The sequence below is a fragment of the Apodemus sylvaticus genome, chromosome 5 (assembly GCF_947179515.1).
Source record: "Apodemus sylvaticus chromosome 5, mApoSyl1.1, whole genome shotgun sequence".
In the NCBI taxonomy this organism is placed as follows: Eukaryota; Metazoa; Chordata; class Mammalia; order Rodentia; family Muridae; genus Apodemus; species Apodemus sylvaticus.
This window is the reverse complement of record NC_067476.1, coordinates 68627482-68642713: the sequence shown is the minus strand read 5'-3', so window position 1 is coordinate 68642713 and position 15232 is coordinate 68627482. Positions and strand designations below refer to the sequence as shown.

Genomic DNA, 15232 nt, shown 5'->3' with positions numbered 1-15232 from the left:
CAACTTCAGTAAAGTGGTTGGATATAAAATTAACTCAAGCAAATCAGTAGCCTTCCTATACTCAAAGGATAAACAGGCTGAGAAAGAAATTAGGGAAATGACACCCTTCACAATAGTCACAAACAATATAAAGTATCTTGGTGTGACTCTAACCAAACAAGTGAAAGATCTGCATGACAGGAACTTGAAGTCTTTGAAGAAAGAAATCCAAGAAGACCTCAGAAGATAGAAAGTTCTTCCATGCTTTTGGATTGGCAGGATTCATATAGTAAAAGTGGCCATCTTGCCAAGAGCAATCTGCAATATCAATGCAGTCTCCATCAAAACCCCAACTCAATTCTTCATAGACCTAGATAGAGCAATTCTCAAATTCATCTGGAATAACAGAAAAACCCAGGATAGCGAAAACTATTCTCAACAGTAATAGAACTTCTGGGGGAATCATTGCCCCTGATCTCAAGCAGTACTACAGAACAATTGTGTTAAAAACTATAGTATTGGTACAGTGACAGACAAGTAGAACAATGAAACAGAATTGAAGACCCGGAAATGAACTCACAGAATTATGGTCACTTGATCTTTGAAAAGGGAGCTACAACCATCCAGTGGAAAAAAGATATCCTTTTCAACAAATGGTGCTGGTTCAACTGGAGGTCAGCATGCAAAAGAATGCTAATTGATACATTCTTATCTCCTTGTACTAAGTTCAAATCAAAGTGGATCAAGGACCTCCACATAAAACCAGACACACTGAACCTAATAGAAAAGAAACTGCGGAAGACCCTTGAGGCCATGGGTACAGGGGAAATTTTCCTCAACAGAATACCAATAACGTATACTCTAAGATCAAGAATTTACAAATGGGACCTCACAAAATTACAAATTTCTGTAAGGCAAAGGACATTGTCAAAAGGACAAAACAGCTACCAACAAATTGGGAAAAGATCTTTACCAACACTTCATCTGACAGAGGGCTTATATTCAAGATATACAAAGAACTCAAGAAGGTAGACTCCAGAGAGCCAAATAACCCCCTTAAAAACGGGGTACACTGCTAAACAAAGAATTTTCACCTGATGAATATTGAATGGCTGAGAGGCACCTAAAGAAATGTTCAACATCCTTAGTCATCAAGGAAATGCAAGTCAAAACAACCCTGAGATTTCACCTCACACCAGTCAGAATGGCTAAGATTAAAAACTCAAGAGACAGCAGGTGTTGGCAAGGATGTGGAGAAAGAGGAACACTCCTCCACTGCTGGTTGGGTTGCAAGCTGGTACTACTACTCTGGGAATCAGTCTGGCAGTTCCTCAGAAAACTGGGAATGATACTTCCGGAGGACCCTGCTATACCACTCCTGGGCATATACCAGAGGATTCCCTGGCATGTAATAAGGATACATGCTCCACTATGTTCATAGCAGCCCTATTTATAATAGCCAGAAGCTGGAAAGCTGTGTATATACCACATTTTCTGTACCCATTCCTCTGAGAAAGCTCAGCCATTAGAAACTATTAGCCACTATTCAGCCATTAGAAACAATGAATTCATGAAATTCTTAGACAAATGGATGGAGCTGGAGAATATCATCCTAAGTGAGGTAACCCAGTCTCAAAAGAACATTCATGGTATGCACTCACTGATAAGCGGATATTAGCCCAGAAGCTTGGAATACCCAAAACACAATTCACATATCAAATGATGCCCAAGAAGAAGGAAGGAGTGGCCCCAGGTCCTGGAAAGGCTCAGTGCAGTAGTGTAGGGGAATACCAGGATAGGGAAGTAGGAAGGGGTGGATTGGGGAAAAGCAGGAGGGAAGAGGGATTATGGGACTTTCGGGGAGGGGGGATCCAGGAAAGGGGAAATCATTTGAAATATAAATAAAGAATATATTGAATAAAAAAATAAAAATAAAATAAAATAAAATAAAAAAGAAATTGTGTTCCTTTTCTTTTTGTTTGCTACTAGTTTGCTTTAAAATGAAAGAAAGAAGAAAGGAACATCAAATTGAGTGTGTATAGCAGTAGCAAGAATTTGGGAGGACCTCAATCAAAGGAAACTGCGATAAAATCATACTGTATAAAAAAACTTTAATAGAATAAAATAAAGTACTATACAATATTATTATTTTTAAAACTTTAATGTAGAAAAATAGTCTGTAGAAAAATGAAAGTATTGGGTAAATAATAGTTGATATGGACATTACTAATGCAGTGTTAATTCTAGTTTTATTAAGTGCAAAATTTCACAAAAAAATTGGATCAATATCAATTATCATATTTAGTGAAGGGTAAGGGTTTGAAGCAATAGCCTTAGGGACTGTTATCTCAGGGTGCCCAGAAAAAAAAAAATCCTTCTCAATCTGGATTCTAATTAGTCATGGTAGAATTACATGAGGATATAAAGCAAGATCCTCATGAGAGTTTAATCCCAACAGTCATAATTGAAAATAAATGTATAAGTGTGATCAATATATTCTTTCTGTACCAGAGTCGTAACAGCAAGATGTCCTTATATCAGGTACTCTTTTGAATAAATGATGAAAGAAGTAGAGGAAAAAAAAAACAAATGGCTTATTCTGATTCTGTAATTGTATAACGTTGTCCTCCTGATAACAAGGTACACGGTCTTCTAAGAATTTTGTATATTCTACAACTTTCTTTTGTCTTTTATAGAATTTGTCAAGTGTGAAAAACTTGGTGCTCGAGTGAAAGGAGGTGGCAGATATGTTTAAATAGTCAATAAATAATGAGAAACCCAAAATGATTACATTTTCATTTATTATTATCTGATAAATTTATTATGGTTTCATAATTAACAAATAATGTAATGAGTGTAGCAAATGTAATAAAATGTAGCAACAATGATGATTTTTATTAAGGAATGAAATATTCTACATGGCTTTCTGAGTAACTTAATTTAATTTTCTTTTATATTGAATCAAGATGAGATTTTATTGATTTCAAATACATTGTTTAATAATGAGTGCCAAAGATCTAGACAAGTCAAAAAGAAAATTAAATATATGAAATATATATAAATGAATGTAGATTATGCTTTTTCATTAGAATTTTTATCAGTGATAAAGGTATTTCTTAGTGTATATCCTGTTATCAGCATGACAGTTAGCAATGATATTACCATTTTCTGAATTTATTATACTTTACTATACGGAAAAACCAAAAGCTTTATCTAACAACACTGACACTTTTTGTAATCATTTAGACCAAGAAAAAAGAAGAATGGATAAGGAAAACTGCTCTTCATTACCAGACTTTTTTCTCCTGGGAATTACTAGTAATGCTGAAATGAAAGCAGCTTTATTTGTTGTGTTTCTGGTTATTTATCTTACTATTCTCGTAGCAAATGTTGGGATGATCATTTTGATCAGAATGGATCCCCAGCTTCACACACCTATGTACTTCTTCCTCAGCCAACTTGCCTTCTCTGACCTGTGCTATTCCACCGCAGTGGGACCAAAGATGCTGTTGGACCTTATTGCAGAGAATAATCCAATTTCCTTTGTTGGCTGTTTCCTGCAATTCTTATTAGTTTGTACCTTCATAGATATTGAATGCATGCTTCTGGCAGTAATGGCCTTTGATAGGTACAAGGCTATCAGCACACCCCTGATGTATGCTGTGGACATGTCCAGTAGAGTTTGTTACCAGTTCCTAACTCTAATCTATCTCTTGGGAACTATAGATGGTTTCATACATACCTCATTGGCATTTAGCTTATGTTTCTGTGGCTCTACACATATTAATCAGTTCTTCTGTGATTTTCCTGCTGTTTTACTTCTTTCCTGTTCTGATACACAAGTCAATGAACTGGTGTTATTCATCCTTTTTGGTTTCATTGAACTGAGCACCATCTCAAGTGTCCTGGTCTCTTATTGTTATATCATCTCATCAGTCTTAAAGATTAGCTCTGCAGGGGGACGCTTCAAAGCTTTCTCTACCTGTGCCTCTCACCTGACTGCAGTTGGGATTTTCCAGGGGACCATGCTCTTCATGTATTTCAGACCAAGTTCTGCCTACTCTCTAGACCAAGACAAACTGACATCAGTCTTTTACCTCTTCATTATCCCCATGATAAACCCTCTGATTTACAGCCTAAGGAACAAGGATGTAAAAGAAGCCCTGGTCAGGCTCAGAAATAAAACTGGGTTTTAAGGAAATTTACTGAATACATAAAAATGTATGATGTTTTTTTGGTTTTATAATGTACAAAACAAAATCAAAAATTTCATAGTTTTAATTTAAAAATATTTGTACCAAATTTAATTAATGAGAAAAAATTTGAGATCATCATATGTGCCCTAGTATCCTATTAATTTGTTGTCTCTAATAATGTGTGCCTAAGACCAGCTCCAGCTGCTAGGATGAGGTCCTGCGACAGGGAAAGAGTGTGAGTGAAAGCAAAGACACTGACTACCTATTAATTTTCAAGGAAGTGGCCCTGAATAACTCTAACCATCTTTATACATAGTAATAAATATACATAATAATCTCACTCACTTGAGCCATATCATTTATTGGTTTTTTTATTATAAGAAATCTTAACATCATCATTTCAAAAGCTCAATCATTTCCTCTTTCCCTCTCCTACTTGGTCCATTACTACCTAACCTTATTTTGCACTACAAAGCACAATTTCATCAACCAAAAAATAAATGTCTTACCAGGAATGTCTTGTAGACATTTACATACCCATGAGCGATTACACAGTTATGCAAGGTAAGAGACAGAATTATACCTTTGTGGCTATAAGAATAGTCATCTGATTGCACTCCCCTGTCATAATCCTTTTTTAATTGTGGATACAACACAATTGTACCATGGATACAATTGTACCATGCAACGTTTTCTGATATGCATGTAATAGCATCTTTCCAAGAATCATTTTTATTGGATATTTTCTTTATTTACATTTCAAATGTTATACCCTTTCCCAGTCCTCCCCTCATCCTGGAAACCTCCTATCCCATCCTCTCTCCTCCTGCTGTTACCCACTCACCCACTCTACATCCACTTCCTAGCCCGCAATTCCCCTACTCTAGGGCATCTCTCAAGCCTTCTTAGGACCAAGGACCTCTCCTCCCATTGATGCCTGACAAGGCAATCCTCAGCTACATATGCAGCCTGAGCCACATGTACTCCTTGGTAATGGCTTGGTTCTTGTGAGTGCTGGGGGGGGGGGGGGGGCGTCTGCTTGGTTGATATTGTTGTTCTTCCTATGAGGTTGCAAACCCTTCAGCTTCTTAGGTCTTTTCTCTGTCCCGCTCCTCCATTGGGGACCCTGTGCTCAATCCAATAGGTGGCTGCAAGAATCAGCCTCTGTATTTGCAAGGTTCTGGCAGGGCCACTCAGGAGACAGTCTTATCAGAAATGCTTATTTTCTAAGTCTCTGTTGACCAAACATAGCTTCCCCCATTTTAAATCTCTGTTGATTAGACATAGCTCCCTCGTTTCAAGTCTCTGTTGATCAGGTATATCTTCTGTGGCAGTTAGATAAGTAGGCCCCACCACTGTCCTCAACTGCCACAAGCATACTCAGTATGGCTATAGCTATTTTTCTGGAGCCATGATTATGTGTTTGAAAATACACAACATTAAGAGTCACATCTGGATAATCCATAGAGGCAGAAAGAAGAGGGGTTTTACACCTAGAAAGATCATTGGCAAAACAGAGTCATGCACAGGGCTTCGAGCCTGCATGATTCCTGCCTTGCCCGTGACCAACAAAGTGAAAGTAAATTTTTGCTATGAGTGCAGAAAGCATAGCAAAATCAAGGAGAACTTGTAGCACATGTGATCTAGGGAATAAGCAGACAGGCCACCAAACTTACCATAGGTCATTGCCAAGTAGAACAGGGTTTCCATGGGACTTACTACAGTAGAATCCCATCAGTGAAGCACTCATATACTATTCCCTGCAGATGTTGCATAGCCACTACCAAATGTGTATTACTCTCCTCAGGAAAGACTATTTCAAAAAAAAATCACTGAAAAATTAATAGTATTATTAGTACTTCCGGAGGACCCTGCTATACCACTCCTGGGCATATACCCAGAGGATTCTCCAGCATGTAATAATGATATATGCTCCACTATGTTCATAGCAGCCCTATTTATAATAGCCAGAAGCTGAAAAGAGCACAGGTATTCCTCAACAGAAGAATGGATGCAAAAAATGTGGTATACACAATGGAGTACTATTCAGCCATTAGAAACAATGAATTCATTAAATTCTTAGGCAAATGGATGGAGCTGGAGAACATCATACTAAGTGAGGTAAGCCAGTCTCAAAAGATCAATCATGGTATGCACTCACTAATAAGTGGATATTAAACTAGAAAACTGTAATACCCAAAACATAATCCACACATCAAATGAGGTACAAGAATGGAGGAGTAGCCCCTTATTCTGGAAAGACTCAGTGTAGTAGTATAGGGCAAAACCAGAACAGGGAAGTGGGAAGGGTTGAGTGGGAAAACAGGGGGAGGGAAGGGGGCTTATGGGACTTTCGGGGAGTGGGGGGGACAGAAAAGGGGAAATCATTTGAAATGTACATAAAAATATATCAGGGGGGAAAAGAAAAATTAATAGTTAGTAGTGAAGGACTTCTGGATTTCCACCAGACTATATTTTGTCATATAACCATTAATATTTAAACTGGTGCTTTTTTATGTAAATTCACTTTAATGTCCCCTTCTGTTAAGAACCTGTCTCCCTAAGCTATGTAATTGGTATGCAAAACTAAGGTAAACAATGAAAATTAATGAAGGTATAATTTTCACTGAACATATTTGTGCCTACATGAAAAAGCAAAAGAGACCCTTAGCTTTTTATGTTCGGTGAGGACAGTAAGAAGTGGGCTGTCTGTGAACCTGATTCTGGACCTTCTCCAGACACTATCTACAGATTCCTGACTTTGGATTACTACTTTTCAGAATTGTGATTTATATCTGGAAATGGATGACAACTATGGCATTTTTTAATAAAAGCTCATAGAAAGGTGGAAAGAGTCATGGTACTCTTGGCAGAAAGCATTAAATGGAATAAATTAAAATATTAGATAATGATGTGACAAAGATTGTCACTATATTATATTCACATAAGCAACCCATATTCCAATCTCACATTCTCCATTATTATTACATGTTAACTGAACTTGGATGCATATATGCATAACAATATCTGTTGAAGTGCATGCATTAGTCATACTTCCTCAGAGGTAGAAAAAAATAACTCCTTATCAAAAGGGACTTGCAGGAGTGACATACAGGTTGTATCCCAGCATATCCAACAATGGTAGTTTTTAATAGAAAGACCAAGAATTGAGGAGTTGTCAAGTTCACAAGGCTAAATGTCTCAGCTAATCTTGAGTCTACATTGAGATCTGAAGAAGGAGGTTCTGATGCAGGAGTAAAGGGATTCCTTAGCATCCAGATAGGTCACCTTGCAAGCAAGAATCAAGGCCTACAGACAAATATCTTTCTTCATTACTGTCCTCTTATGTAGATTGTCATAATAGCCCAAATTGGGGGTGGACTTTTGTACCTCTCATGATATAATTGAAATAATACTCCAAAAATGTACCTGGATTCTGAGACAATTAAAACCTTTGAAAACATCTCTGAATGTGTTTAGGCAGCATTTCTTGGGGGTACTGATATGTCGGAGACAGCTTAGCAGAAGGTAAGACTCATTCTGAACTCAAGTGGTATCTTCCTGTGTTCTGGGTATCCATATGAAAGAAAATTGGTGAAGACCGTGACTTTATATAGGTCTGACTTTATTTTATTCTTGTGGAAACACTTCTGTGGATGCTGCCATCACTTATGGCATCAGGCTCAATGTGTTTAACCTTTAATCATACACTCTCAAGTTTTCTAATACCATCAGCACTGAAATAGGACTACTAATCTAAGTGCCTTTCTTCTTGGAAAGAGAAGATGTAAGGGTACGAATTAAACAAATGATTTTAAATAAAAGTAACTTCTCTTTTTAACAGAGATTATTATAGAAAACCATAATAAATCAAAGTGCAGAATTATAGAGCCCTGTCTTAACTGATGCAACACAACTCCTACAACAAAGATTCCGGAACCATTGTGAAAGAGGGGTGTAAAGATTTATAAAAGCCAGAAGAATAAAGAATTTTTATGTGACATTATGCCTCCTAAAAATTTCAGGAACTCCACAAAAAAAAGTGTCATTAACATGATTGTATAAACATGACCTGAGTAAGGGCTACACCAATAAACACGTGAATGCTAACAGAAGAGGCTTCACCAATAAATAAATGCAGGTTGTTTATGAGGGATACTGAGAGTGAAAAAAAAATGTCTTCCCCAGGGAAGAGAACACCAATTGGCTATCCAGTAGCAAATGTTCTGCTCTGCAATCAAGGATATAATTAACACTATTCAACCTGATCAGGTAGAACTTATGTATGCATGTGTGTAGCTGTATCTGTGTGCATGTGTGTGCATGCATGTGTGTGTGTGTGTGTGTCTGTGTGTGTGTGTGTGTGTGTGAGAGAGAGAGAGAGTATACATGTGCCTGTAACAGAAATTAAAGAAAATCAAGCCTTTAACTTGAAAAAGGATAGGGGAGATGCATGGAAATAATGCTTAAAAGAAGGAAAGGGATATGTAGCTATTTTATAATTTCAATACAAAATAATAAAAAAAACTGGTAATATTAGCATGCTTTTAAATTAGATGCCAATATAATTGCCTTGGTCATCGAAGAAACTGAGCAAATAAGGAAATATGCAATATTATTAAATAAATTTAAATTTGTTTAATTTAATGAATTGTTTAATTAGAAATCCTGACCAATATCTGTCATTCACTAATATGAAGTCAAGGACATGGAGTGAAAATAATAACTATGGATTTAGTGGTTGGTTATTCCCTAAGAAAATACTGAGTAAGAAATTTAATTAATCACTTCAGAATAATTCAAAAGAGGCTGAGCCTCAAGAGAATTAAATCTCAGCAGTCTTAGATGAAGATAAATGTGATCAACTTATCTTCAATTGCCATTTGAAGTACAGAAAGACTCTCTCATCACAGGTAGGTTTCTAAGAGGTTATTTGTAAAAATAAAAAAAAGTCTTTCATTGACATTAAATAAAATTAAAGAATAATAAATAGCTTTATTCCTGCCTATGAAGGTTAAAAAATTAATAAATCAAATATGCAAATAAATCATTTTTATAATCCAACTGCAAATGACGTGGTTTACACAACTTTATAATTCATCTAATTTTAATAATAATGAATGTTTCACATTATATAGAGCAAAATGTGTTTTTTGAAGGCCATGCAAAAAGCAAGCCATACTGTGTTGAGTAAATATATATTACAACACACAGTGCCTATTTTCTTAAGGTTAATTAGCTGAAAACTTCTATCATCATCATCATCATCATCATCATCATCATCATTATCATTAGCAGTGTTTGAAAGAAAACATATACCTTCAAGACCTAAGCAGTAATTGCATAAAATGCTGGTAGCAAATGTCATACATTGGAGAGAAAAATAGCTTTAATTGTTTTATAGACGTTAAGTGCATTTTTGAATTATGTTTAAATATTGCTATGCAAAAATTGTTCTCTGCTGTACTCTCATTTTTCAATTGGAAATTTACTCATTACAGATTTTCTTTAAACCATTATTCTATGATTCATTATCAGTCAATCCGTTCCCTCTTTCTGTCCCTGTCTGTCTCTCTGTCTCCCTTTTATGTAAAAACAGTGGAAAACAAAGGTACCCCACAATGTTTACCTAGGACTGCTTCATGCAGACACCGGACACAAAAGCATTTTATTGGTGAAATTTTGCTACTGTGCTATTTATCACACATTGTTTTATAAATGGAAGATTCAAGAGTATACTAAGCAAAACTATTTGATGTAATTTGTTATTACCATTTCTTGCATATTCTAACTTGAAGATTTTGTCATATGCACACATTTAAGCAATAAAGGAGTTTAGAAAGTCAGTGAAGAGTGATAAACATGTTAATAAATTGTGCTTTATTTTTATGTAAACAATTTAAAATTTGCAAAAGTATTTTATATTATTGTGACTATTGTGAAAGGTGTTGTTTCCCTAATTTCTTTTGCAGTCTGTTTATCATTTGAGTACAGGAAAGTTAATGGTTTGTTTGAGTTAATTTTATATCCAGCTACTTTGCTAAAGTTGTTTATCAGGTTTAGGAGTTTTCTGGTATTGTTTTTGGGGTCACTTAAGTATATTATCATATGATCTGCAAATAGTGATGTTTTGACTTCTTCCTTTCCAATCTGTATCCCTTTAACCTCCTTTTGTTGTCTAAATTCTCTGGCTAGGACTTCATGTACTATATTGAACAGGTAGGGAGAGATGAGGAAGCCTTGTCTAGTCCCTGATTTTAATGGGATTGCTTCAAGTTTCTCCACTTAATTTAATGTTGGTTACTGGTTTGCTGTATATTGCTTTTACTATGTTTAGGTATGGGCCTTGAATTCCTGATCTTTCCAAGACTTTTTTCATGAAGAGGTGTTGGATTTTGTCAAATGCTTTCTCAGCATCTAATAAAATGATCATGTGGCTTTTTTCTTTAGATTGTTTATGTAGTAGATTATATTGATGGATTTCCATATATTGAACCATCCCAGGAATGAAGCCTATGATTGTTTTGATGTGTTCTTAGATTCAGTTTTCAATAATTTTATTTAGTATTTTTGCCTCAATATTCATAAGGGAAATTGGTCTGAAGTTCTCTTTCTTTATTAGGTATTTGTGTGGTTTAGATGTCAGAGTAATTGTGGCTTCATAGAATGAATTAGGTAGTGGTCCTTCTGTTTCTTTTTTGTGGAATAATTTTAAGAGTGTTAGTATTATGTCTTCTTTGAAGGTCTGATCTAACTCTGCACAAAACCCATCTGGTTGTACCAAAACTATCTTAATTAATTATCTGATAATATTATTGGATTCATATATACTATATACTGAATAACCTAACAAATACAGTGACAATCATTATGACTATAATAAGAATATATAAGATACAGTTTATAGGAAAATGTGTCTGTAAATTGTCATTTAGTTTATATCATGTGTCATCATAGATCATCATTGTTTATGTAAATGTGTTACTGAATAATGAGTGTTGGAGATCAAGAAAAGTCAGATGAATCATGAACTACAAATATAGATAAATGACAGAAACATGTAGACCAAGTGGCATACAGTTCAGTTTAATTATTCTATATTATTACTTTTCCTTTATCATGCCACATTACAACTGTAATTTATGTTATTCATTTTCTTCATTTGCCTATGTGCCTAGTAGATTCCTAAGAATGCAATTAATTTCTTTATTATATATCCAGAAGAATATCAAACAATAACATACCATTGACTTTCTAATTTTGTTACTATTTAGATCATGAAGAGAGAAGAATGGACAAGAGAAACTGTTCATCTATGCCTGAATTTCTTCTGTTGGGAATTACCAACAAGCCTGAGATGAAAGTAGCTTTGTTCATGGTGTTTCTAATTGTTTACCTCACTATTCTTCTGACAAATATAGGAATGATCACATTGATCAGAATGGATCATCAGCTTCACACACCCATGTACTTCTTTCTCAGCCACCTCTCTTTTTCTGATCTCTGCTATTCCACTGCAGTTGGACCCAAGATGCTTTCAGACCTTCTTGAAGATAATAAACCAATTTCTTTTGTTGGCTGTTTTCTCCAACTCCTGATTGTCTCTATTTTTATAGATGTTGAATGCATGCTTCTGGCAGTAATGGCCTTTGATAGGTACAAGGCCATCAGCAACCCCCTGATGTATGCTGTGGACATGTCTAGTCGAGTTTGTTACCAGTTTTTAACTGGAATCTATCTGTTAGGAACTATAGATGGTTTCATACATACATCATTGGCATTCAGCTTATGTTTCTGCCACTCTACTCAGATCAATCATTTCTTTTGTGATTTACCTCCAGTCTTACTTCTTTCATGTTCTGATACACATGTCAATGAACTGGTATTATTTGCACTTTTTGGTTTCATTGAACTAAGCACTATCTCAGGAGTTCTTATATCCTACTGTTACATCATCTCATCTGTCATAAAGATTAGTTCTACTGGTGGCTGGTTCAAAGCTTTCTCCACCTGTGCCTCTCACCTGACTGCAGTTGGGATTTTCCAGGGGACCATGCTCTTTATGTATTTCAGACCAAGTTCTGCCTACTCTCTAGACCAAGATAAAATGACATCAGTCTTTTACCTCCTCATTATTCCCATGATAAACCCTCTGATTTACAGTCTACGGAACAAAGATGTAAAAGAAGCCCTGGTGAGGTTGAGAAGTAAAAGGTAGCTTTAAGAATTATCTTACATTTACACAAATACATTTATGACAGCTATTTTGTATTCCAGAATTCCCATGAATAACATTGGCTTATACAATAGTCTGAATTTATGTAGCATACCCTAATAATAAATTATTGCTTCAGTTTCTAAATATATCCTACTGTATTAGAGTATTTTGTTAATATTTAATTTTCATGTTGGGAAGTTTTTATTACCAATTCAACTTTATAGTATTTCTATTGTGATCTTCAGTTTTAAATATACTATAATGTGATTCATTACATTTTTCTGTATGTGTATACTCTAAATTTCTTCAAAAACTACGTAGATAATTCAAGGGCTAAGTTTATATACCTGTGGAATAAAAATTGGTACTGTAAACTTTATATGCCTGTGTCGTAGAGTATGTAATTAAGAAATTAGCCCAGAAGCTCAGAATACCCAAGACACAATTCACATATCAAACAATGTCCAAGAAGTAGGAAGGAGAGGCCCCTGGTCCTGGAAATGCATGATGCAGCAGTGTAGGTGAGTACCAGGACAGGAAAGTAGTAGGGGGTGGATTGGGGAACAGGAGGAGGGAAGAGGCCTATGGCACTTTCAGGGAGGGGGGAACGAGGAAAAGGGAAATCATTTGAAATGTAAATAAATAATATATCTAATAAAAAATAGACTCAACATGTTCATGCTAGAGTTTTCTTTAAGAAAAAAATATGTATCTTAGTTAGGGTATCTACTGTTATAACAAAAACTACAATCAAAAAGCAACTTAGGAAAAATGATCTGTTTAGCTTACACTTCCTCATTGCTATGTGTCAGGGAGTCAGGATTGGAACAATTCTGGAGGCAGGAGCTAAGGCAGAAGCCAAGGAGCTATATTCGTTACTGGTGTGCTTTCTATGGCTTGCTCATCCTGATTTTTTAGAGAATCCAGGACAACCAGGCCAGGACCACAAGAGACTATGTAAGGCCCCTTCAATAATTATGGAGATGCCTTTCATCTAGATTTTTTTGTATAATACTCATGGTTTTATTAAATACTTATTTTACCCCTGCTAAAATAGTGTGTTGAACATAGAGCTGAGTGAGATTCCAACTTTCTACTTTTCCCTCACTGAGGGAGTTTTTCTTGTACAGAGATTTTTCAATTCAGCCCAAATTATCTTCATTAGTGAACATAACAGAGAAAACAGAATTATGTAAGAAAATACAGATTCTTCACACAGAACAACTTAGTGTTACATTTCACTGGATTCTCTCCTCTAAGCATGAGGCCTACATTATATATTTAATGGATAATTAGAAAACCAAAGAAAGGAAAGACAGATCAAAGTTGGGTAACACACTAAAAAATAAATAAATTACAGAATGTCTGAGTTGTAGCTAAGGAAGTAGTCACACAGAAAGTATGATGAGTTAGTTGTTAACAATTGGTCTGCATGTGGGGTCCCCAATGGAGGAGCTGGATTGTGGTATGGAGGAGCTGAAGGGGTTTATATCCCCATGGGAAGAACAGTGATGTTGGCTACCCAGACATCCCAGGACTCTCAGGGACTAAACTATCAAACAAGGAGTACACATGGTTCTAGCCAAAAATGTAGCAGAGGAATGCCTTGTCGGGCATCAGTGGGAGGAGTGGTCCTTGGTCAGCTGAAGGCTCAATAGATGCCCCAATAAGGGGAAATCAAGACAGGTGAGGTGGGAGTGGCTTGGGTGGAGGGGCATATATGTGGAGCCATGGGTAGGAAGAGGGGTTGGGGTTTTTGGGGTAGGGGAGAAATCAGGAAAGGTTTTACCATTGGAAATGTAATTGAAAATTATATTCAATAAAAAAGAAAAAAAGAATGGTTATTTTTGAGGCCTGTCATCCTTTTGCCTGTAATAATTTTGTATTGTATCTCCTATTTGTTCATGAGGTACAATTAAGTTTTGGTTCTTAGATTCTATTTCTCAGAAGTAATTAATAGCTAACCCTGAAGAATGTTACTTACAAGCCAAAAAGTTATGTTTGAATTACTTATGCTCTGATATCTCAATGTACTAGAACTCTACCTGTACATATCCCCTTTTACTCATTCAGGAACAATTAACTGAAAGGTTAGCATATAATATTTTATCTAGTTAGCCAAAAAAGTTGAATTATTTCCCTGAATTACACAGTTCTAAAACAGAAGGGTTCACACTACTGAGAGAGGCAAGTTGGTGCAAGAGTCCATTGCTAACCAAAATCTATCTCTAGTTTACAGTCACTTAAAGGAAGCATTAGTTTTCTTTGCTGGAGAACAACTGGGTATATCAAACACATTTACCAGCAGGACTCATTTATAGCAGTGGATGTTGCATCTGGCTCTTATGAAGACATTTTCTCAATTATTTCCTCATTTCAGATACCTCAATTTTGCATGTCAAGTTGATACAAGACTAGCAAGCACAGTAAGAGATCCTGCTATTCAATATGTGTGGGCTGGAGTGACAAACAGTCTCTCCATGTTTCTTCCTTTCCTGCTACTCCAGCTGTACAGAGCCAAGTTGGGGCAGTCATGCACATGGTTTGAGTTTGACATTGGCCAAGGACAATCCCAGGTAGGAATCTGCCATTAGGACATAATAGGGAAGTATGTTAAAGCAGGAATTTTTATCCTAGGGTGGAGAAGCTCAGTGAAGGTTAAGCTCTTTGTTCCTCCAGGTCTAGGAATTCCTGAATTAAGCAGGTGACCCACCCAGCTGCTGGAGCAGTCAGAGACCAGAACCTCCAGGAGAAGCTAGACAACTTCCACAAGAATTCAACCTGAAGTCTGGGGGGAAGGGTTTGCCCAAACTGTTAAAAGGTCTGACCGCCATTAAAG

The 15232-nt window shown here is 36.1% G+C and overlaps 2 protein-coding genes across 2 annotated transcripts; both read left to right on the top strand.

Moving 5' to 3' along the window:
• The first annotated feature begins 3239 nt into the window (after positions 1-3239).
• LOC127685583 (olfactory receptor 5W2-like) lies at positions 3240-4175 on the top strand. Its single transcript, XM_052182890.1, has one exon. The coding sequence runs from the start codon at positions 3243-3245 to the stop codon at positions 4173-4175; it is 933 nt and encodes a 310-aa protein (XP_052038850.1). The 5' UTR covers positions 3240-3242.
• Positions 4176-10376: 6201 nt separating this feature from the next.
• Positions 10377-12393, top strand: LOC127685566 (olfactory receptor 5W2-like). The gene is made up of 2 exons (XM_052182872.1): positions 10377-10394; positions 11461-12393. The coding sequence occupies exons 1-2, from the start codon at positions 10377-10379 to the stop codon at positions 12391-12393; spliced, it is 951 nt and encodes a 316-aa protein (XP_052038832.1).
• The last annotated feature ends 2839 nt before the right edge of the window (positions 12394-15232 follow it).

Bases quoted from the DNA above. Each gene is read 5' to 3' on its own strand.
- LOC127685583 (XM_052182890.1), top strand. From the start codon at position 3,243: ATGGATAAGGAAAACTGCTCTTCATTACCAGACTTTTTTCTCCTGGGA.